Below are 24,657 nucleotides of genomic sequence, written 5' to 3'. Positions count from 1 at the left end.
TCCCTGATTAGTGTCGGATTAATGGGTCAACAAGTCTGGAACACCGAGATTAACCATCTGTATGAAAATCTGACACGCTCGAGTATGTACAAGTTACGATTTTTTTTGCATTTTCGAAGGACCGCTGTGAACTTGCATCACATCCGAATAGTCAATCAAGATTAACATGAATTTATTATCAGAGACACGTAGGGCATATACCTACAGTATCTTAATCTGACACGCTCGAGTATGTACAGGGTGGGCAAATTTCGATGTTTTAGCACTACAGTTTTTAAACCAGAGGAGATACACAAAATCTGATGTCCCATTCTCGTTCTCTTTTTCTGAGAAACTAACAATAGTAGTAGTCATTTTTGACTAATTTCTTTTGTTTTCGAATTATAAGCAAAAATTGGAAAAATGGCGATATCGAAATAAATTTATATCTCCGCTAATAATGATGATAGAGCTCTGTAGTGCTAAAACATCGAAAATTGCCCACCCTGTACAACCATTGAGTATTAAACCCACTGGTGGATTTAATACTCAATGATACAACTGAAGATTTTTTTTTACATCTGTGAGAATCTGTAGACGCCTTCCCCACCGCTGATAGTGCATACATCATAGAATCTTTTTTCTTTCTACCATCTAATTTTAAAAATTCACTAGGTTTCCACGACTCTCCAGTAAATTTCGATTTAGTATCGTTGGCTCCCCAACTATTGCCAATTCTCAATACATAACTAACAAACCTCGTATTGAACTCAGCGCATGGTTATCCCTTTTCTTTGCTACAAAGCCCTATTCTGTTTATGTTTACAAGATTTTCATTATGCGTAAACATCACATCACCTGTGCCTCGGTGGAAATTACCCCCGTCTGATGATATCTTAGGCGCGGGAAAACACGTATATCGGGATGCTCGATATCAACGAGTTTACGTCGAATATTTCCATTTAAATTGGATTATGCAGGAAGGAAGCCTTTGTTTAAAATTCTCGCCCCATTCGCGACTCAGTCGGGGCAATTGTCTATCCGCGTTGAATACTAAGCAATGAACCTCTCTCTGATTGGGGCGCGCACCGTGTATGAGGATCACAGCCGCCAGACGAGACGTCACGAGATAAATTGGAATTCTTCCTTTTCCGAATTTCCCGGGAATTTTTTCATCAGAGAGAAAAACTACTACGTCCGTTCTTCCGCGTGTCGAGAATTCGAAATGCAAAGGCGATTGAATTGTATGTTATGGTGCGATGGTGGAATGTGCTCGCAACGACGAAAGGGAAGATAAGAATTTTTTTCTTCTTAGGTGGATTTTCACTACGAAATTATGTTCTACCGAAAAGTTGTTTTTTTTCAAGTAGTCGCATTTTCTGGTTCATTTTTTGTATAGTTTTTTCTAACAATAACCATTACGTTTTCTAGGTCGAACAATGACATCTCCACAGAATGAAAATATTAGATTCCACTTAAAATGTCAATGGAAAAAATGTACTCACATTGTATGTTTAGAGATGCTGAAGAGCTGGTAATGGAAATACCCTTAGAATCTACGGCCACGCAGGTGAACTGTCCAGAATCTCTTTCTCTGTCGACCCTGGTGATGTGTAAGTCTGATCCTCTCTGGTATCGTCTAGTTGTGTTTTCTAATGACGAGCCTGGGAGAAAAATTCTTTCATTATTAAGATAAAAACAAATATACTGCTCCACAAGAGTTATAGGGATATCGTATTCAATCGTTTTTAAAAGTATGCGATCTTCGAGAAAATCGCTGTAAAATTATTTAAAACTCAATAACAACTTGAATGAATAAAAATCAGTATGAGACTTTTCGTCAATCTGGTCGTCTTTTTTCTAAAATTTGGTTCTTTGCATATACTTCATGAATGTTCTTATTTTGAAATGAAGTCTGTTTATCAAGGGCTTCGATTTGAAACGAGTTTTCTGAAAATGCCAAGACGTAAATTAACAAACGCTGAGGCTAGTAGGGCTATCGGAATGCTGCAGGGTGGCCTAACTCAGGTTGTTGTAGCGGAAAGGCTCCAAGTCAGCCAAAGTGTGATATCTCGACTTTGGAATAGGTTCAGGGAGACAGGTTTCGTGTTGGAAAGACCAAGGCTTGGTGGGCGACGAAAAACAACACCTGCTCAGGATCGTGTCATCACTGTTTCGGCGAGAAGAAACCCTACATCTACGTGTAAAAAGCTACGGAATACTCTTCAAAATGCAGATGGGGTCCAAGTTTCCATCGAAATCATCAGACGACGTTTGAGAGAGGTGAATCTAGGTTCTAGACGTCCATTAAGAGGAGTTCCATTAACACGTGACCATAAACGTCAAAGACTGGAATGGGCAAGGCAACATATCAATTGGAACGATCAATGGCGTAGGGTCCTTTTCACTGATGAATCCAAATATGGACGATTTCCAGATTCTCGAAGAATAAGGGTATGGACAATCCCACGCATACCCCGAAATCGTTGCTATGTCCAAGAAGTCCATCCATTCCGAGGGGGTAGTGTTATGGTATGGGCCGGGATATGTTTCAACTAGCGCACAGATCTACACATTTGTCCTGGGAATATAACCGCCTCACACTATAGGGAGCATATCATTGACAATGTTGTGTCAAATTTTCACGTTGCTATTGGTGAAGCTTTTCAATTTCTAGACGATAACGCTAGACCGCATCGTGCAGCCATAGTTGAGAATTCGCGCGAGGAGCTTGGTATTCCACATTTACTAATACCTCCGCACTCACCAGATTTGAATTGCATAGAACATGCATGGGATATGCTCCAAAGAAGATTAGATAACCATCAATCTACCCCAGAATCCTTAAATGATCTGAGAGAGCTTCTGCCCCGTTTACGGAACCAAATTCCTCAAGAAATGTCCAACAACCTCGTGTGTAGTATGCAAAGAAGATGTCAAGCTGTTATTGATGCCCGTGGAGGCCATACATTCTATTGATAATCTCGAGTATAATCTTAAAATGCTTGAATGCTTTGGGAATAAAATTTAAAATCTTATTTTAACTATATTTTTTTGCAATTTAAGTCAATATTCCCTAACTCATGTGGAGCAGTTTATTTAATAATTATAAGAAGAAAAATATATTGATGGAAGACTTGAAAAGTTGATTTTTCATCCAAGAGAAAAATAACAGATTCAAAGTTTCAGGAGAAGGTATCTTCCGTTTGGAAAACTCCAAACTTCAACACTGCGAGATCTTAGCAAGAATATTCTACACCTCGTAACTGCAATTTTCGCCTAATGAAGCACCTAATGAGAATGGATCTAGAAGAAACTGACCATAGACAACCTGAAACTGACTAGTGCAGATTCTATGGGAGGAGGAGGAGGATGACCTGGTGACAGAATGCCTCCCCATTGCTAGCCAACAAAAACTGAAACTGTAGACGCCAAAAGCCATAGAGACGAAAGCAACTCTGATGATGGATCTTAAGGTAGCAGTGCAACGTAACCCCCGTTAAAATTCTGAATCTCTCCAGCTCTGTAGGAAAAAACTCAAGACCATTTTTCAATCTTTGCTTTTCCTTATGGAGAAACAATTTCCAATTTTCCAATTTAGTCAGATCACACCAGGTAAGAAGATTATAGACGAAATGCGACTCAAATTTTCTCATATTACCAGACTATTTTGTTACTATATGCAATACCACGAGGGTTCTGGCCTGAAGAAAGCGATTTTGCCTTCTTTTCAGGCCACTTCATCGTCTTTCTCAACTTCCCGAGGGGTGAAACTCATTCTAGTGTTTACCCCGCCAACAATAGCCGTTTTACGGAATAAGTTAATGGTCCGCATTTATATTTTACTCCCGCCTAATGACAGCCCGAAGTATAAGCAAAAGAGCAATCCCGATTCGAGTTATTAGGAAATTGTTTAATTCAATCAGCATCATCCGGCCCCATCCGCAGGTGAAAAATTTTAATTAAAGGCGAATTTTAACGAGTTTCCACTCGGTATTTTTCAACCGGATTGAATGGAATTTTTCAGCCGAGGACACTCCACATGACAATCCACGGCTGGCGTAAGCATTTCGGATCGTGTTGAATGGGCAATAGCGAGAGCAGGATTTTCCAAGTGGTAGATAATTATCCTCTTGTCCTCCCTTGGATATTTTTCTCTCGCGCGCGAAGAATATTCCTCGTCATAGAGGAAACTTCCCGGTCCGTAAATTGCTAATCCGTAAATTTCGTTGGGAATTCTATTCCGTTCCAGAGCACGAGCCTGTTTCCATTTTGTTCCTCTTGCTATGCTCCTGTCACAATATTCACTCGATGCTTTGCCTGCAGGAAACTCATTATACGGGTGCGTTCAGAAACTCACACTCTGTCACCTTTGACGTTCGATGTCAAAGGTGAAGGTGACAGAATGGTCACGGAAAAAAAGTTATGAAAGGGCCTCATTATTCTCGAGTTTTCCCTAGAGACGGTTTTTTTTATTTCGGTAGAGGTGACGAAGAGCGTGTTTGAGATTTTGCCTCTCTAGTAGGTTAAGACTCTGCGGAAAAAGCCTTTGATGTGATATACTTACTGATACCTTTCCCCTTTCAACACTTTCCGTTCCAAATTTATAATGCCTCATTTTCTGTTTGTTGCACGAAGAATTTAATAAGAGATAATGTGACGTATCTTTGGAGACACAGCAGAAAAATTAGTTTTTTCTTCGTGAAACGCAGGTTTTTCCACGGAAAAACAAATTGAAACAATTTGACACAAGATAAATGTTAACCTTATCTAGCTCAAGTATATTCCAGATATATTATTATGAAGGCTTTGGGTCCCTTTTACCTGCCCGAAGTTCATAATTCCTTTAAGGAAATACACCGAGAACTATAAACCCAATAAATATGATTAACCACAGGCCTTCCATCTCTTCAGTCATGGTATCTCAGAGGGCATTCACGACGTTATGAATCACAGCCATTATCCGACAAGTTGGAACTAGAAAAATTGACCGAACGACGTTCTCTAGGTCCTTTTATGGTACCTGACCTGATACTTCGGCGTAAAACTGCTGAATATCCATTCATAGATCTCGATAAATCCCTAAATCACCACCATTACGCGTCCAATTGGCAAATCAACTTGTCTTTCACTTGTTATAGTAAGTATTTGTAACGGTGCTGCGGTACACATGTTCGTTTTGAAGAATCAAATTATGATCCATTGGGAACGTCCACAAGTATTCGTACGAGGATATATTGAAAAATTCTTAGCCTACTATATAGAACCAAACGAAATTTCAATGTCAAAATATTTTATTACTCAACATATTCTCCTCTTTATTGGATACATTTATTACAGCGAACCTGCAACGTCTCTAGACCTTACAAAAAAATGTTTCTTCTTGCTCTGCAAACCAGACCTCCACAGCTTTTATTATCTCTTCGTTGGAAGAAAATTTACGAATTTTAAACTTTTTTTCAGTTGAGGAAAGAGATGATAGTCGGATGGAGCCAAATCTGGTAAACAAGGGGGGTGTTCTTGTAATTCAAACCCTAAATCACGACTTTGTTGCATGACAACATGAGATTTGGGTGCAGGGGCGTTGTCCTGCAAAAACAAATCTCCTTTGGATAGCTTTCCGCGTCTTTTCTCTTTAATTTTTTCATATAGAATGGTCAGTAATGTCGAATAGTAATCTCTGGTTATTTTTCTACCCTCATCCAAAAAATCAATCATGATTACTCCATAGCAATCCCAAAAAACTGAAGCAAGAACTTTTCCAGCAGATTTTTGGGCACGAAACTTCTTAGATCTTGGAGAACCAGAGTGTCGCCATTCCATCGATTGTTGCTTTGTTTCTGGAGCGTAGAAATGTACCCAAGTCTCATCCATAGTAACAATTCGGTTTAAGAAGTCTACATCGTTTTCAAATCGAGCACAGATCGAACGCGATGCTTCTACCCTTGCACGCTTTTGGTCAACATTCAAACATTTGGGGATCCATTTTGCGGCAATTTTTCTCATGTCCAAATTGACGTGAACTATATGATGAAAGCGTTCGTATGAAATATTCAGTGCTTCAGATATCCGTTTTAGTCCAATTCGACGGTCTGATAACATCATGTCATGAATGCATCGGTATTTTCGGGGACTGTCACAGAAACTGGCCTTCCCGATCGGTCATCATCTTCAATGGAAAATTTACCTCTTTTGAAGCTTGCAGTCCAATTTTTCACGGTCGCATACGAAGGACATTGATCACCAAAGGTATTAAGCATATCTTCGTAAATCTGCTTACCTCTTAACCTTTAAATACAGGTACTTGATGATGGCTCGATACTCCAATTTTTCGATTTTCACAATTCCTGTGGACATCTTCTTTGTTTCAATTCATTGCGTAACAATGGTTTACTTTTAGACCTCAAACTTCACACTGGGCCAACTAGATATTAATACATCTGACCTGATTGATCCATATCAATCAGGTCAGATTTCAGCCAAACTACCATTTATTTGTCGAATTTTTCAATACAATATTTTATTCCTGTTACTCTGAACACATTTCTCTGAAATCTCATATTTTTAACAAAAAACAAACCCTACATACACATAATTCGAAAGGAAAATACCAATATCCTTGACTCAATCCTTAACTTTTGACGTGCAGATTATGACAACAATAAACCCGTCATTTTTACAGCCATGCTACCTGCGATAGTAACCTGTCAACTCCTTCAAATAATCCTCTAATAATGACACTCACCATTCAGTTCCCAGTAGTACCTAACCCCATCCGCGGGGGCCACTTCGCAGGGTAAGGTCACCGCCGTCCCCTGTACCACCTCCACGTTCTTGGGGCTCTTGGTGAAGTACATATCGTCGGCACAAAGACAGATGTGCGCTGAAACAGGGGGATGAATAGAGTCGAGATGGAGAAGAAATTTATTAACGGGTTTATTATGCATATACATATTGTGTTTGTGTTGTAAGGGACCGTATTAGGGTAGGGAATGAACCACCTGGTTTCGAAATTACATTGGCCCTATCGAGGAGATGTTATATGTACAATGCTGTTTATTCGTGCGTGTCGGATGCTGTTGGAGCGGTGGAATTTAATTTGGTTTGTTTCATTATGTCCGATTATAGGGAAAAATTACTTAACTAGATAATACTGCGAATATCGAAACCAGGGTTTCTCAGTGTCCGAGCGTTTTGTGTAATGAGCCTGTAATGAGGCAGGGAGAAAATTCATTGCATTTGAGACTCTATTTGAGAGCTTTGCTTTTTATTTTCAAATGGTATTCGCTGTACAGGGTTGGCAAAATTCGTTGTCTACTGAGGGGATCTCGAGAACTGTAAGTGATAGAAGGACACAGATGTCACATTTGCGAGCTCTTTTTCAGGGAAACAAAGAGTTGTGAAAACCGTAGCCCCCTACGATTCTCCGTTTTTAAGTTATTAGCACAAAATTAGATTTTGCAATTTCGAAGAGTTCTCATAACTTTTTTGCTCGCTTTTTGTCTTTGAAGTTCTTAGGCACTTTTATACGTAGAATCTACTGACGAAATATTTTGTTACAATTCAAAAAAAAACAAATTCATTAAAGGTCGCATTTGAAAAAACGAAAGTTCGTCTAATGATTCGAAATGAAAAAATATTCCTAGCTCGTCAGTGATTCAACGTAAAAAAATGCCCGTAGAAGGTTCAAGTTTCAGATCTGTAACTTCAAAGACAAAAAAGTTATGAGAACTTTTCGAAAACGTCAAAATCTCATTTTTTGCTAATAACTCAAAAACGAATAACAGTAGGAGGCTACGGTTTTCACCATACTTTGTTTCTCAGAAAAGGAGCCCGGAAATGTCTCATCTGTTTTCTTCTAGCTCTCATAGTTCTCGAGATCCCCTCAGTAGACAACGAATTTTGCCAACCCTGTATATTGTCATTGAAAATTGCATCTCATTTCTATTCGGAATACATGGTCGGTATTCATAAACAGGTCTAGTGATTGAGGTAAGATGGGAAAATCAGCTAATTTGGCTAGTTGGGAAATCGACATTTTTTACGTTTACCAATCGCAAATGTAAACAAATATACTTCACTCGTCAGTTTGACGAAACCCACAAAGGTGAGGTTGTTCTAGCCTGCTAGTATTTTTTCAAATTAATAAGAGAAAAGTTAACATTGCATGTAGTATGAATTTCAACTGTGATGCAATTCAAAAAAGGAACAAAACGTTAGATTTATGAAACTGTAGCTTGGCACATTTGATACCACTGGACTATTTCTGTGGGCTTGTCCCAGAGATTTAGTTCATCAAATAATCTCCAGATTTAGATTACTTGAAACATCGATTTCGTGAAGCATGTCTTAGGTGTAATTCAGGCATAAGAACGCTTTTGACACGTTTTGCATCTTGCATGAATTCTGCAGGAAATAATTTCAAACAATGACAATATACAAGTGCTGACATTTGCGAATAGAAAGTGAGAGATATATAGTACCTATATTGTTGCCACACGCAAATCGAATGCTATGAATTAGTCATTAGGAGGGTACTTTTCACACGACAAAGTGTTGCAATTTTTAATTATCTTGTCAAATAAGCTAGATATTGTGTGTTTACGACAACTCGAGACACCCTGTAGAATGTAGACCACCCTCTAGACTCCAATCAATCTTTGATTCCCTTCTTACCATTGTTGTAATAATGTAATCATAGTAATCAATTTATCGTTAATTAGATTATAAAATTGAAATATCGCCAATTGAATCGAGAGTGAGATAGGTCAGAATCTGAGAATTAGTGAAAATACGAAGCTTATACGAAACTTCCTACAAAAAACTACTCTTCTTGTTGATGAAGGTATAGTGGTGAAACTTTACAATAACTGATGAGAACTTTTTCTGCAAAATTCAATATCAGAATATAACAGGAGACTTCGTTATTCAATCATATCGAAAGGCCCTCCCAGTCAAAAGCAAGATTTGGCTATTATTAATTTGAGTACTGAAGGCATTTCTAACGACGAGGGTGATCCTCCACCAAGATCAGCTGAAGATTTTTGATGCAGAGATGATATTCCTCCCAATGCAATTGAAAAACAAGTTATGTACCTATGATTATTTATTTTTTTCTTCAGTCATCATCAAGTCTTGAAATAAGTTTGGATGAGGGCTTTATTATTCGCCTTTTTTCTCGTTTTCTGCTCTGTTTCTTTGTTTCAGATATTATTTCGAAATGGAAAGAGGATAAAGAAATTTTTATGTCAATGGAAAGGAAGCCCTTCAGTATTTAAAGCTTATTCTGTAAACAAATTTGTCATCACTACACTTCTCACGGGGAGACAGGGTTTTTTTACTGAGGTTTTTCCCTAAGCTCTTGTATCATACTCTAAATTGTATGGTACCCCGTTACACTAACCTTTGCTAAAACTCACACATATGCTATATTGTTTGATAATTAAAAATGTATTGCTGACATTCAAAAGAATATATATATATATATATATATCGATTACATATTTTCATCACACTCATAGGAGATGATTCATCATACCTAGTTTGTTTCTATTTCAACCTCGAATTTTCCGAAAGAGTTACGAGTCAACGTCAACAATAAAAACCGAATCCAAACATCATTATTGAAAAAATGAGATATCAAATAAGTATATGGAAATTTTCGAAACTAATCAAGGAACCGTGCAGAAGAGAACATCCAAGGATAACCTACCCAAAAATAAAACACCAATCCAAACGGCACCTAATCCACTCATTCTCGAAACCGAAAATCTCATATCGGCACTAATAATAAACAAAAAAGTCAAAAATCACATTTCGTGAATGCCGCTGTTATCCATCGTACCGGACGCAAATGAAAAACTATTCGGTAGGCAAAGTTGCCGCAACGTTATAACAAACTAACAAAAGCGGAAAACACAGCAGCGCGTTCGTTCAGTTTTGACAAATAGGAGCTTCGTGCCACCCCTATTCGCGAGCACTCGAGCTGGAAGAGCTGAAAGCTGACTGAAGCCCTATTGCCCCTTCAGTCCCTATTTCGGTTTTCAATCCCTTGTGCTGTCTTCTCTCTTTTCCGTTGCGTCTGTCTCTATCCGGCCGAGCAGGTTTGAATTTAAATGGTCGGTGTTGTGGAGTTGTTCACTTGGTTCTCATCCGATCCGAGCTCGTCCGGCATGGATCAGGAAATAAAAATTCCACGTTGCCAAATTGAAGGGGGAATATGGGCCCTCCAGAAAATTATTCTTCGTGTGCAAGATATACCTAGATTATTATTGCTATTTTGCGGATCTTCTCACTCGCTTGAGTCGCTTGAAATCAACAGCTTTTGTGCGTTTGTCTGAATTCATAGCCAGAAGGCAGTCACACCCCCATCCAGATGCTGTACTTCTTCAACGCTGCTTGGCTACCAATGTTTCCCAAAGCAGAACCAATAAAGTCGAACACGTTATGAAGTTTCGTGCAGAAACTGTGAACCATGTGATCAATAGTTTATAAGTTCTACTCTGACAAAAAAACAACGAGGTACACGTATCTCGTGCTCGTAATAACTGAAAAAAACCATTTATGTACATATTATTATTTTTGAATGGGAATTGAAATTAAAGCTTAGGATTCCCGGATATTCCTCATTATCTTGGACTATAATGATCACCTTCCACAGAATCGCATCGAAATTCAGGGGATGATATCCGCCATCTTGAATATTTTATATAGATCATATGAATAATTCTGATAGGATCTACCTTCTGTCAAGAAAAAGGACTGACCTTTGGAGACACCCAGTATATACTTGAAGAATATCATTCATGATGCATTCATCGTAACAACTTGATTATATTGGACCGAGAATCATTCTTTTCTATGAGTTCCTAAAAAAAATACATGCTCTTAACTTGTTTCCGTGGTGTAGTGGTTATCACATCCGCCTAACACGCGGAAGGTCCCCGGTTCGATCCCGGGCGGAAACAAAAAGTTTTACAGCATACCGCACCTAATTTAACATGACTCCTACAAAACGAACAACACGCTGAATATCTCCGGTTCGATCCCGAGCGGAAACACTTTTTTCTGAAAATTATGATTTCGTCCCGAAGAATTTATCAAATCAAATTACATACCTAATGAGAGATAAGCATAAAATACTCGGCAAAATATGAATCATCCTCATATCAACCAAAGCTCTTGATCAATTGTTTTGAACTCGCTTTAAATTATTTCACGTTTCAAAGAATTTTTATTTACCTCAACTCTTCAAATTTATCCACACAATCTAATGATTCAAGCCCCAATCTCAAATTTTCATTGCATAAAGCCGTAGCAACAGATATATATTTAGGGAAATTACTAAGCTAGACAACGCAACACCGCATCGAAGGTATCATGACCGTTCCTAACCCAACCAGGGTACCCACCTCACTCAACAGACCCCGAGGCAGAAGTATAGCTTATGCGGGCTTCGGCAATGCCATCAATTATTTCAAAGCTTCGCACAGTCTTTGGAGTCAAGAATGAGATGAAATACTCTTAATACGGTCATTAACTGGGATGGCAAATAATGCCGAAAAATATGTGCGAAATGTTAAACTGGTTTGGGAATCTTGCCAAACAATAGCGAATGTTTGGAAGAAATTTCCTTGATCTATAGACAGTAGCGTAGCTTGCCTTAGAGGGGCCCTGTATCAAAATGTGTTGGGGGGCCCTAAGGAAAGGTGAAGTAAAAATAAAAGTAGCAAAAAATGTTCGATTAGTATCGAAATGATTATATGTACTTATAATTGAAAGTTCTAACTCATACTTGGTTCTGGGGGCGAAATAATACACAAACAAATAACATACAAACAATATAAAATAATATACAAACAACATAAAATGATAAACAAACAAATATTAAACAAAAAATACCAAAAATTAATGATACGCTTTTCTAGCATTTATTTCAGCAAATCTATTTATCAAATCAGCCATAGCTGATGACGATTTCAGTTTTTTAAGTTGTTCCCCCTCTATTGACAATAACGACATGTCTGACAGCCGTTCCTGTCCCGTAGAAGTCCTCAGATAACTTTTTATGAGTTTTAATTTTGAAAAACTCCTTTCAGCGATTGCAGTTGTAACCGGAAGGTTCTAAAATAACAGGCATGCAGTAATATCGTCCGGAAAACTGGATGCAAGTCTATTGAATTTTATCAGGACTAATTTTAAAAGTTCTTTGATGGCACGAATTTTCTGAACTTCAGATTTTAAGTATTCGTATCTATATTGTAGAGTTCCAGAATTACATCTCGGAGGAAAGAGAGCGAGCAGACTTTGCTCTGATTCGTAGATAGACGTAGGTCTACGCTCTGATTGGACGGTATTGACATAACAGATGGAAAAGATGGAAAAAATGCGATTCTGGAACGAGGCATCTGAATGACCGATTCGGTGTATTGAACGGGATTTTGAAATGAATAGTTGTCTTAGCAGTTATTCTCAAAAAATGCTATTGTATAACCTGTAAGAGGTTTTGGATAACATTTTTAGGAATTTTTTGCTTACAGACATTCGGGGGCCCCTAAAGCCTGGGGGCCCCGTATCACTGATACCGCTGATACCGCGGTAGCTACGCCCCTGTCTATAGATAACCCATTAATTTTTTTTTGACCGAATGCCGTTACGTAGAATAATGAAGTTAAAAAGACTCAGATATTCTTTTACCATTGAATGTTCGGCGTTTTTCCTAGTGTTAGTATACAAAAGTTGGAAACAACATAAGCTACTTTATATGAATGAATAAGGCTGAGTATGAAAATTATGAAATCACCAACACCGACAACAGTGAATTTTGAATTTTTATTCTTTATTCTTTAGCGATGACCAAAATAAAGCAAATTCAACAAGGACCAATGACCATTATACTTATACATCATTTTCTGTGAACTGAAACAATGCCAATCAAAAATATTCTTTCATTTTAAAAAACACATAGGAAGTGTCATGAATTTAAAGACTCGACATTTCTCTCATTATTTTTCTTCCAAAGTTTCAAAATAAACGAAATGCTAGGCAGCTAATGATGAAGGTCGATGTATGAATGGTTGCAGCTCTCTCAGTTCCGTATCGAACAATCAGCTGTGTCAGATGACCAACAACTGTCAAATTACCATATGCTCGATGAATGTCATCGCGAAATGACAACAAACACAATCACTATCAAACAGTCGAGCGTTGGCGTATCATTTTAATGTTTGCATTGGCATTATCTCAAAATTTCCATCTGGAACACGAACTATTTTGACCCGGTGTGAGTGTATTCCTGAGTCGCTATTTTTCATTCAAATAAACTTCGAAAATGATCAACACTTGCAAGGTAAATTTCAAGATTAACCTTGATCAAAACATATCAAGTTTAGTGGGTTTTCCCAATGATTTCAAGCTGATTACTACAACGTATTTTTCCAGGAATGCGGATGTACGTGCAAACATTGTGGAAGAGTTGATAATGACATCCATCTTCATCTCGAAATCGAAAATCTCAAGCAGAAGCTTGCTGAAAGGGACAGTCATATCATAAGGATGGAGACCAATTTTTTGAACGAATCCACCGTTGATAGCGACGAAATGATGCTTCTCAAAGACGAGTTACTTACTTTACAAGATAAACATAAAAGGTAACAAAAGGATTTTTGGGCTATATCCAATTTCTCATTGATAAACTTTCTAATATACATAATTTAAACAATCACCTCGTTTTTTGTGAAAGTTAATTTATTTCTATCACCAGTTCTTTGTGAATGAGGTCAAAATTTTCAATTTAAACCAATTGATGTCCTTCCGAATAATTGCTTATCTATCTCATTGTTTATAATACATATCAGGATTCATAACGGTCAACAAGATATCAGATTTGACTAGTATATATTGAATTTTAAATATTTTATTCAAGTGAATTGACACCTTGAATTCATTTCAGGCTGTCTGATGCACATAAACGAGTCCAAAGAGTGAATCAAGGGTTAGAAGATAAATTGTTAAAACTAGTGGATGCTTGTGAAACTGATAAAAGTGCTCTAGCTAAAGATGTGGCTGTTCTTTCTGAAAAGTTAGCGGAGGCCAATTATACGGTGAAAAAACTCACTGAAAGCAATGTGAGTACCCGATGAACCAGTTTTATTTCAGATTTATTGATTGCTTTTTGAATCGCCAATTCAAATTTGTTATCATTTTCTTACCTATTCAACAATACAGTTTGTAGTCTATTGTCTTGCTTCCTTTATCATTGGGGAATAATGATACATATTTCTTGCTTGAATGTACAATTATATTGGACGGTTCATTGCAGTTCACCTTGAGATCTATCTCACCTTGATTGCGTGGAGTCTGAAAAATAGAATCAACTTAATCCTTAATCACATATCAAAAGAGTGAATAATTATAGAACTATGATATTGAGAGCTAGTGTTAAAGATTACTAAATTTCTTTCATAATCATTTAATAAATATTAATTATTTTGTTTCATACTAAATTTGTCTGAATGCTTTGCAGATCTTATTTTCTTTACTTGACTTGAATAATTTCTTCTTTCTTTACTCATCTTTATTTCACTTCTCTACTTTGTATTTAACTCCAATCCACTTTGCTTTATTGAACTCTGCTCCACCCTACTACACTCTATTCTTCTCCACTTTATCCTTACAAACTCCCTACTGTAATTTTCTCTGAATTCTGAAACTCTTTTTGGAGATTACCCTATTCGGTCAAAGTCCCGTAAAAATAGATCCCCCAATCTTTTGGTTACCCGGACAAACAATTTTAACTTTAAAATTTTTCACATCGAATGATTGGTACATTCCTTCCTTCAGGAAAGGTACAAGAAGGATGTCAATGTTGCCATACAATTCCTCCAATGCAAGCAGAGCAACTTTGTCGGCCATAAATTCGACACTGTAAGCAGCCAAATCCATTTTCTGTTGTAAATCCTCATCATACATTCCTCCTTCTAGTTACCTCCAGAGATCCAGGGCGAAGTATCGGTTTTCATGACTCACAAGAAGAAACCGGAAGAAAGGAAACTGATCGAACCGAAAAGCATCAAAGTTCCAATACCGACTTTTCCTCCAACCGCCATGTTTTACTCGGTACCGAAATCGCCGAAGGAGGAGAGACGGATCGTGGAAGAGGCGCCCCCATCTACTCCCCCGGTGGACGTGGTTTCGGCGGCCATAATGGCCAAAGTACTGGAGGAGAGACAGAAAGAGCGGATGTGCATCAAACACTGCGACACCTGCACCTGCTCCAAGAATTTGAAACTCACCGACCCCAACAGACACCACGACGTGGGAACTCAAACCGACGAGTTCAAGCAGTCTTGTAAAACTTGCAAAGAGGCCAGTTTTCAGATCCTCAAGCTGCCCAGGAGCGCCGACATAGCGAATGCCAAAATGCCAAATTTCGAACTCGAAAATTGCAATAATATAGTGAAAGTACAACCTAATAATTTTCTCGTGGAAAAGAGTAGTTCCAACGCATCGAGCCTTATAGATCTCGACATCAACCTGAACTCGGAGAGCGTGGTCTTGGAACCAAACGTTTTAGTGAGTGCAGTCGGTGTTGAATGCAATAATAAAATAAATCAGCCGAGGCTAGATAATAGTTTTTTAAAAAAGCATGAAGGTTTGCAGGGTCAACCACTTCCTACTTTCCAGAATTTCAAAATTTCTAGTGAAGTTCCTTCAAACCTGAATAGTAAAACAATAGCTTCTTTCACACCGTTGATCCCTCACTCCGCTCAGATTGATAGAAAGAACCAAGCCGTCAAAGCTTATGGCAACAAACTCAATCTCGTTCACGCTCACAAAACTACAGATAGTGATATATCAATTGTGAATTCTGTTAGAAAAGATGTAGAAGACAAAACGGAGGACCAAAATCAAGGTACTAATTTTCAGAATAACAAAGAAAATTTTCAAAATTTAGATAGGTCAAAATATCAAGAAATGGAGGAGAATGTTAAAAGGTTCCTTTTCAAAAAGACTGAACTCTGGAAAGAACAGTCTGAGAGTTTCCCTAGAAACGATGAAGCTACGAACGATTTACAACAAACTTTTTCACATACACAAACAGAGATATAATTTAGGGCCATCTGAAGACTTTGTTGTTGTTTTCGTATTGTTTTGAGATTATTTGTTGATTTATTTTTATGGATATTTTTCGTCATCCTGCTCTCTTGTAATTCTATTCGTTGTTTTAATTTTGCACCTGCTACCAAATAATCCTATTATGTTGTTTTAATTTTTTGTTATTTCTCGATTCTTGCTCATTTCAAATTTAGATTGGGGCGAAATTTCACCAAATTTTTCGTGTTTTTGTTCCTCATTTCCCAAGCTCCTGAATTTGAAGAATGTCGAAAAAAATTGACTTTAACCGAAGAGTGAAACTTTGCCCTAAACGGAGAGGAATGTAAGTCCTCAAACTTTAGGCCTTCAGAAAACTCTTTCAGTGAATGTATGATGTTATCAGGTGTTCTTGGAGCATCCTATATGTACTGCTACATTTAACCTTAGATTTGTCGTATCAAAACTTTTTTATTTGAAAAAAAAAGCAGCGATTCCAGAGATGGGGTAAATTAAAGACTAAGTAGTTAGAATGAAAAAATTTCCATATAATCGTATACATATTTGTATTTATGTTGTGACAATGAGCTTTAAGATAAGAAATATGAACAGGGAACACTGTAGCAATTAGAAATATCTATCGTAGGTTAAATGAAAGTGAAGAAATTGGGAAACTTTATTCTGATACCTGGCTTGAAATGGTTGTGAAAGACTAGTGAAAAAAAGTGTATATTTATGTAGGTACTTTTCCTAGTTAAATGATTAGCTTCAACTCGACAAACAGTATTTATGCTTCGTATACATGCTCAAATGAAAAGTGAAAATTATATTACATGAAATTTACAATTATGTACGCTCATTTATACGCTGAATTATTTTTTATGAAACACTATATGTTTTGTTTGATTCAGTTGTTATATTGTGAAAAAAAAAATACAATAGTTCCTTATCTTCATTAGGAAGTGTGTACCACAAAAATTTCCCAATTTTATATGATGAAGTATATTATACCTGAACTTTATTGTATATCAATGATATGATTAAAAAAATCCAAACTAACAAGTTGGTGTTTTTATATTAGTCTTTGTGAATGGAATTGAGAATGCTAAAAAGCTTTGTACAGTTCATCTATATAGGCGTCATCAGGAAGGAGCAGCTGCTAAACTCAAAATAAGGCTAAATCCTTTTTAAAATAAGTCGTAAAACACGAAAATCATAATGGGATTTTAAGGGAGGGGTTTCATTTGCCCTAGGCTGATTATTTTCTGCATCCCTTAACCCAACAGCCGTGATAACCTAGTCATAATAAATCCAGAGGCAGAGATCGCAATAATAAAAAAGAATCAATTCATTATAAGTAAGTTCAAGATTTTTGGCTACTGGCCAAGTTTTCAGATTACTAGGCAGCATTGGAGCACCCAGAATTGTATTAAAGAGGGGTGCACATAGCATATGGTTGAAGAAAGATGTTTCGGAGGCGTTTTTTGAGGTTTACCATGGCAAAATCTGTTAACGCCAATTCTAGGCAGCACAAAGACGAAATAACGAATGTTGGTTACATATTACAGAATTTCCAAATATAATTGCCCAAATTGGTGGATGCGCAATGGAACTATAAGTGAATGTTGCGAAAAAGGACACAAAATAGTGTGGGCAGTAGTACTTCATATATTTCTGAGCAAGCACTGCTTATATACTGACAAGCCCCATGAAGAGATGGCACTTCAACAGCAAATTTTAGTATTTTTCTTTGAAACCAGAAAACTGACAGAAATTAAATTGGTTTCCAACCAAAATGGCTGCTCAAAAAAACTGCAGCCAGTGTGTTCGATTCTAGATTTGCAATTATCTCGATGGAAAACCGATTGAAACCATAATCTCGTTCTCAGAAAGTTTTTCCTATCAGTTACAAGTTTGTTAAATACAATTGGGGGTACTCTTTGTCTGTCGCTCTTCATTTTGTACCGCATTGACCGTACCATCTGCTGCTCTAGACCTTGAACACAATTCGTGATTCTTGTCTGCACATTTCGGAACTCGAAATCGTGACAAATGACAATAGATCCATGCGCTGCCGGAATGATCCAAAAGTCACGCGACATCATTAACGTTAATTAAAAAAATTCTTTCTCTATTATGCTTATATAGCCTGAATATCTTCATGCTTCCATCAGGTTAAATGCCCCATCTTTCATGCGTTTGGACTTTCCTGCCATCCCTTTCAAGCGATTTCACTCCTTTCATAACAGGACTGAATAATAGAATAGAGCAGCAATAACCTTCAACTTCAATTCAGTCAGAAGCATAAAGTAAGTCATGGGTCTGTTCTGTGGTCAGAAGAGACTAAACTCATACAGGGTGAGCCTCGTGACTCGTATAAATATCTTAACAGTGGATTCTTGAGGGCAAAAGAAACATTTTTTTATACCATTTTTTCCAAATCGACTCAGTTTGAAAGATACAGGCTGTTGAAAAACCATAAAGAAGGTTTTTTCAATTTTATATATAGTTTTTAATTTATTTGATGAATCTTTTTCGAACACAAGATATCACCCACGCCTTCCATTTTTCTCATTATGACTATTACGTATCATTAAAATAGCAAAAATTCAAAGAACCCAACTTATGAGACTGTGTTGGACGCAATCTAAAAAATGTTTGAAATTTTCGTAAAATAAAAGTATTCCTCATATTTTCTCATACAATACGCGGTTTTCGAGTAATTCGAAAAGTTGAAAAATCAAAAAGTATCTGTGAAATTTGAAAAATTGGGTAATTTGGCTAAATGCAGCTCTGTGATACACAGATGTTTAGTGACATAGATTAAGCTTGTTATTCTGAAGGGAATTTTGTTTCTCCAGGGGTGGCATAGCTCATTATGAAAACTTAAAATGGCTATATATCTTTTTATCAGGGTCGAATCGGAAAAAATGGTATAGAAAAAAAGTGTTTCTCTTGACCTCAATAATCTACTGTTGAAATATTTGTACGAGTCAAAGACTCACCCTGTATATTGTTTAACATGCACGGTACTCACTTTACAAGCGCAAGCGTTCTAGAATGAACTTTTTAATTGAAAAAAAATAACCCTTCTGAAATTTCCACAGTTTATATGTCTTGAGTTGGGACACCACCAGTGATGGAGAAACAATATTTTAGGTGACTTATTCCCAGTTGAAGGAACGCCAATTATAATTTAATGGACAATTAATTTATTATTGACATTGCTTTGCGGAAACTGGGCGTTAAAGCTACACACACCAAATCACCCTGCCAAAGTCAGAAGCATAGCACAATTCGTTATATTTTTTTATATTATCATCCAATCGATTGAGATTGAGGGTGAATGTGAGATTTCCACTAAAATATCCTTTTTCGTCGGTCCTAACAAAAATTAACATTTTACTAATTTCTAATAACGTCCAATTTCATAATCGAATTTAATGTCACTTTAAGCTTAAAGCTTCCTTTACTGTCATTTTTACGCGGCCGGTTTCATAATAAAACCTAAAGTCCCTTTAAGTTTAAAGCTTCCTTTAACCCTACTAAAAATGACACCAACGTCCAGTTTCATAATCAAATTAAATGTTACTTTAAGCTTAAAGCTTCCTTTGATGTCATTTTTAGTAGGGTTAAAGGAAGCTTTAAAATTAAAGCGACTTTAGGTTTGATTATGAAACCGGCCGTAAAGAAAGCTTTAAGCTTGAAGTGACTTTAAATTTGATTATGAAACTGGGCGTAAAAATGATAGTAAAGGAAGCTTTAAGCTTAAAGTGACTTTAAATTTGATTATGAAACCGGATGTTAGTAGGGTTAAAGGAAGCTTTAAAATTAGAGCTACTTTAGGTTTGATTATGAAACCGGCTGTAAATCTCATTTCGCTAACTGTCAAGTTATTGCAAAAGTTACAATAAGTGGGCGATGAAGCAAATAATCTAGCCCAAACTCTCCAAACAGGCAGAAGACCAAGTGCAATAAAATTCGGTCCACGTGTAATAAATTGTAATGAAAATTTATCAAACTACGTGATGCTTATGGATTTGGCAGGGAGATCTTGCTGGTGTAGCTTCAAATCAATAATTTTTCAAGAAACGCTCCCATGACTTTCTAGCCAGGAAATTTTTTTTGGTGATTTTGAATTACTGAGGCATTTTTGCAAAAGTTCGCACAAATGCCAGTTTTGGATTCCTTTTTCTGGTCTTGGAATCTTTTCACGTGTCTTAATAAGAAACTACTCAAAAAATTACAGAATAATTCCAATCTAGATCACCTGAGATCTGTCCACACTGGATCGAGGAATCCAAGCCACTCTATCCCCATAAATCTCAGCTTTCAAACGTTCCTTCCTCCGATTTCCCATCCTTTTCCACGACCCGCGATACCCACGGCATCCATCTCGCTCGCCGAATCCCTATTCTCTATTCTCTCGATCGCCGAAAGCAGCCCGGCTTCCATCAACCAATTTTCTCCACCATTCGTTTCGTATTCATGGTCGCGACGGCGTGCCATGGTCGAACGTGCCTCTGTGTCTCGTTAGCGGGCGGACCTGCGGATTCGTTTACGCGCAAAAAAAATCGCGTCCGTGCGAACTGCAGTGGTGCAAGTTGTTAACCACGGAGTGCAATGTGACAATATTTGGTTCTTGGTTGCTGACAATGAGCATGAGCGACGGTCTCATCGATGACGATGATACGTGGGAAGATTTCTGGGGTGAGTTTGAGTTGTTGATCTCGAGTTGGCGCCGGGGGTGGTTTTCAAGGTCGCGAGTGACGTAGGTCACTACTGGGCGTTTCGGGGATGCGATGACCCCGATGCAGGGGATCAATTTCGCGAAACTGCAACGGCCTTGAGACGCTTTAAATGGGCGAGTTTACGATGGAAAAATCAAGTGAAAGAACTAGAATATCCGTATTAAGTCCATCTGTGGTCTCCAAACAATGGATCAAGTACAAACTGAATTTATTCTATTCCCTTACTATTACTAGTAATGACGAAATAAAAGGCTCAGTAACAATTTTATTTCTTCGTTCATCAGTCCTCATAAGAAGGGACAGCATAACAGAAAGTCTCTCAATCAAGGGGAAACGTGGTCCCTTTGTCCCTAGAGACTAGAGGCCAAGGGACTTCACGGAAAACGTCAAATTTGACGTTATAAATGTCAACTCTACTCCATTCATATTTATTTTAGCAGTCGTTTGGCCATGAAATAATTTTCTCAAGTTTTTGTGACTAGAACGGAGTAATGTGTTGGCACTCATGAAATGTCGTTAATGTCACAACGCCGTTGCCACAACTAACATCAATTTTTATTACGAAAATGCCGAAAGTGATTGAAAAAAGAGACAGGGTTTCAGGAAGTACTAGTTATAATTCAGGTCCGCTCATTCAAATAGTTATACCCTGATATTCTAAAATCCACAATTACGTCAGATGGTAGCAAACATATTCAATGTAAGAGAATTTATATACCTAATGTTTACTCTGAATCTAAACGACTTATATTTCAGCTGAATATTTCCACAATCAGAAAGATTGTGAATGAAGAGGATGACAAAGAATTTCCTTATATTGGAGACCCAAAAAAGTGGTGGCATTTGAGAATTTTATGTTTGAGTGAATTACTGCGAAAATTTTACTACAGGATTTTCGATGAATGTCATCGTAGAATAAGTTCCCGAAAATTGATTTTTCTATTTTTCGTTTGACTTGTCCTATACATTGTAAATGTCTTAAGGTACCAATAAATACCTAATTATTATTATTATATCAATGTAATAAGATGAACAGCCACAAATTCGTGCCAGTTGTCTTGTTAATTGTGTATTCATGTGAAATTTTGTTCAAAGGTGAAGTTCATCTTGACTTGAAACTTCCTTTAATTCCTTTTACTTTTATTGATGCAAGATGCTTTTTGTTGAAGAATTTTACATTTTTGTAATTATCTATTGATTCCTTCGGGAGATTCCCATTCCCAACCACTGCATCATATATGCATTTCATCTTCGTGTTAATATTTTTGAAATCAACAACTGATGTAACGTATTCAAACTTCAGCCAAAGAAGATAACAAACATTAACTCTCCTCAAGCTAGTACATATTATGATATTATACTGATCTCTTGTATTTTCCATGCAAATAACTGGATTTGGTATGCCTTCAATCAGTTTGTATAAACTTCACATATTTTCCGAAGAGATTCGACATTGTGATAAAACACGTAATAACAGAAACTTTTACGTAGAACGGGCAACATAGCGTTGATTTAAAACCCAAAAATGTTTTGACAAACGTCATAACCCCACATTTTCGTACTAAACAGAGTGAAATCTGTCAAATTTCCATGACCAACCGAGTGCTAAAATAAAAGTGAATAGAGTATAATTTGGTAAACATTAAAGTTTACCATGGATATGATCGATATAACTAATCCCTCATTGATAATATCTTCTAAACTTCGTTTGAAACTAATGGTTTCTTGCATAAAGACGGCATTTCCTTGTTTATTCAAAAGAGGAAGAATTATTCCTTAAACAAACTTTTGATGTTTTTCAATTTTTCTTTGAGATACGGTCGATAACTAAAGCTGGGTACAGACATGCATGTAACATAACAGAACGAATTTTCGACGTTTAACAAAATTGTCGCTCGACCATGTTACTTTACGAAGTTTTGTTGCAAGTCTGGGTCCAGCTTTATTGCCATTTCCCGAGCCATTTCCAAAACTATAACAATAAAATTCAGTACATATTCCAAAAGCAGGATGATAACACTTATCTGTCAAGGTTTCACCTGTGAAACGTTAAGTTTGGCTGATTTCGTTTTTTTCGTAGTATTATCGGCTTCTTTAGAATTCGAGTGCTCTTACAATGTTACAAACAAAGGATCACACTGTCTTCTCTTACAAATTAAAATTTTGACCCGTTTGGAACCTTCCTAGAAACTGCTTCTAAAACTAGGAAGCTACAAAAGGAGGCAGTTGATGATTCAATTTCTTGAAAACTTTCTCATCCTCAGAATTCAACAATACAGTACCTACGGTCACTTTGTGTGATGTTATTAGAGGCCCTTTCAAAATTTTTACCTGAGCGAATTATTATTCAGCTCTAAATATCTCTTCGAGTCAATATGAAAAGACCATTTCTATTTCTACCAAAAATACCATCATAAAGGGTTACAACAAGAATGCAAATTAGCAGAAAGTGGGAATAAAGGTAGCGATGATGATTTCTAATCATTGCGAGTATGTTTTACATACGTACGTATACGTATGCATTTCAGGTATAAAAAGATCTGTTTATTTCTAGGATTTATTCAATTGATTCATTTTAAAACAACATTTAGATGTAGATATTTGGTTGAGCGAATTTTTGGAAACAGATTATTCAACTTTTTAACAGAAAATACATTAATAAACTAAAAAAAAGCATTTAAATAAGTTAAGTATAAAAAAAGAAGCATTTCGAAACAATGTTATTGATTTTACCTTAATATACTTCAAATATAAAATCTATCATCTATTCAACGGCTTGAATTTTGCACTCCATCGCTTGCAATCGGATAGTTGCTAGAGTTTTCTTCTTTGCCATATATCTATTACGTAAAATTTTGCTTCTGGTCAACGAATTCTTGCCAGGTCCGTATTCCCCTGCAGCATTTTTACGAACAACTGAATTGAACGACGGTCTCTTCTCAAACGGTACGAAGGAAGCTGCAATCAAGGAATTTCAATGAGCGAATATATAAAATTATAAAAATATCAAGAAAAAAACTGATCATCCTAAAGAAGTACCTGAAATCCTCTTCTTGGAGAAGATGGAGTTGTTGGTTGTTTCCAACGCAATTTTGGCCATCTCAGAAGTTGTGAATTCCACGAAGCCGCATCCTTTGCTCATCCCAGACAATTTAGATCTGCAAATTTTCACATTTGTTACGTGTCCAAACTGCGAAAAATGTTCCATCATCTCTTCCTCATAGAAACACAAGGGAATCTGAGTTACGAATAGTAAACCTCTATTGGAATCCAGAACCTGTGTGTTTGTTTCCGTGGACACTGTATTCACCTCATCCTGTAATAGAAACGTTACAATTTATAAAAGAAAAAATGTGCGAAAGATTGCTTTGAATGCTAGGAAAATTTCAGGATAGTTGCGCTAAAAATAACTTGACTTACCTGGTTGTCTTTCTCGACGGTTGTTTCAATTTTTATCTGGTTCTCGTTAATTTTATCCATTTTGAATATCTTCAATACACTTATACGACTAAATTCCTTTACGGAGTTCACTAAATACCTCTCGATTTATCGCCGGTCAACTATTAGCACGAAGTATTTTATACTATGTCTTGACTTTCACTACAACTCAGGTACTGAACTTGAGGGCGTGCTTCAAGACCTTCAATTAGGGTTGGAGCATAGAAAGATTTGGTTTTCTTCATTTTACCCAGTCAATATATTCGAAAAACCATCGAACGAATATAAAATGAAGAATATGGAATACGTTTTGGGAATTATAAAATTTAAGAACTTATTTCTCGAGTCCCTATTTCATAGTTAGATTCACTTCATTTTTTTCTTCGATAGTATGCCT

At 36.9% G+C, this 24,657-nt stretch overlaps 4 protein-coding genes and 1 non-coding gene across 5 annotated transcripts in view; 3 read left to right on the top strand and 2 right to left on the bottom strand.

Moving 5' to 3' along the window:
- Nucleotides 1-10,177, bottom strand: part of LOC123316537 (inactive tyrosine-protein kinase 7-like) — a 67,138-nt gene extending 56,961 nt beyond the window's left edge. The window contains exons 1-3 of the mRNA XM_044902667.1: nt 9,692-10,177; nt 6,725-6,862; nt 1,485-1,643 (exon numbers count right to left, since the gene is read on the bottom strand). Coding sequence (XP_044758602.1) covers nt 1,485-1,643; nt 6,725-6,862; nt 9,692-9,755 — 361 coding nt within the window. The 5' untranslated portion in view covers nt 9,756-10,177. The remainder of the gene's footprint in view (nt 1-1,484; nt 1,644-6,724; nt 6,863-9,691) is intronic.
- A 696-nt stretch (nt 10,178-10,873) lies between these two features.
- Trnav-aac lies at nt 10,874-10,946 on the top strand. The gene has a single exon. It is a non-coding gene; the product is annotated as a tRNA-Val (tRNA).
- Nucleotides 10,947-13,127: 2,181 nt separating this feature from the next.
- Nucleotides 13,128-16,548, top strand: LOC123322603. The gene is made up of 5 exons (XM_044910557.1): nt 13,128-13,327; nt 13,420-13,628; nt 13,931-14,105; nt 14,821-14,904; nt 14,962-16,548. Exons 1-5 carry the CDS (start codon nt 13,310-13,312, stop codon nt 16,087-16,089), a joined length of 1,614 nt encoding a protein of 537 aa, XP_044766492.1. The 5' UTR covers nt 13,128-13,309; the 3' UTR covers nt 16,090-16,548.
- Nucleotides 16,549-20,567: 4,019 nt separating this feature from the next.
- The window catches only part of LOC123322602 (pleckstrin homology domain-containing family G member 3), a 148,671-nt gene continuing 144,581 nt past the window's right edge, over nt 20,568-24,657 (top strand). Inside the window, exon 1 of the mRNA XM_044910552.1 lies at nt 20,568-20,781. Within this exon, the coding sequence (XP_044766487.1) occupies nt 20,727-20,781 (55 nt within the window). The 5' untranslated portion in view covers nt 20,568-20,726. The remainder of the gene's footprint in view (nt 20,782-24,657) is intronic.
- Nucleotides 23,369-24,635, bottom strand: LOC123322605 (MKI67 FHA domain-interacting nucleolar phosphoprotein-like). The gene is made up of 3 exons (XM_044910559.1): nt 24,243-24,635; nt 23,862-24,138; nt 23,369-23,780 (listed from the first exon to the last, which is right to left on the bottom strand). Exons 1-3 carry the CDS (start codon nt 24,300-24,302, stop codon nt 23,587-23,589), a joined length of 531 nt encoding a protein of 176 aa, XP_044766494.1. The 5' UTR covers nt 24,303-24,635; the 3' UTR covers nt 23,369-23,586.

This window comes from Coccinella septempunctata, chromosome 1 (assembly GCF_907165205.1).
Source record: "Coccinella septempunctata chromosome 1, icCocSept1.1, whole genome shotgun sequence".
NCBI classification, from domain to species: Eukaryota; Metazoa; Arthropoda; class Insecta; order Coleoptera; family Coccinellidae; genus Coccinella; species Coccinella septempunctata.
Note: the sequence above shows the minus strand (reverse complement) of the source record. Positions and strands in the feature narration are given on the sequence as shown.

Excerpts from the sequence above, each read along its gene's own strand:
- LOC123322603 (XM_044910557.1), top strand. Across the intron at positions 13,629-13,930 it reads TTACAAGATAAACATAAAAG|GCTGTCTGATGCACATAAAC; the intron begins GTAACAAAAGGA and ends AATTCATTTCAG. Across the intron at positions 14,106-14,820 it reads AAAAACTCACTGAAAGCAAT|GAAAGGTACAAGAAGGATGT; the intron begins GTGAGTACCCGA and ends TCCTTCCTTCAG.
- LOC123322605 (XM_044910559.1), bottom strand. The coding sequence starts at position 24,302 with ATGGATAAAATTAACGAGAACCAGATAAAAATTGAAACAACCGTCGAG. Across the intron at positions 24,139-24,242 it reads CCGTCGAGAAAGACAACCAG|GATGAGGTGAATACAGTGTC; the intron begins GTAAGTCAAGTT and ends TTTCTATTACAG. Across the intron at positions 23,781-23,861 it reads CTCCAAGAAGAGGATTTCAG|CTTCCTTCGTACCGTTTGAG; the intron begins GTACTTCTTTAG and ends CCTTGATTGCAG.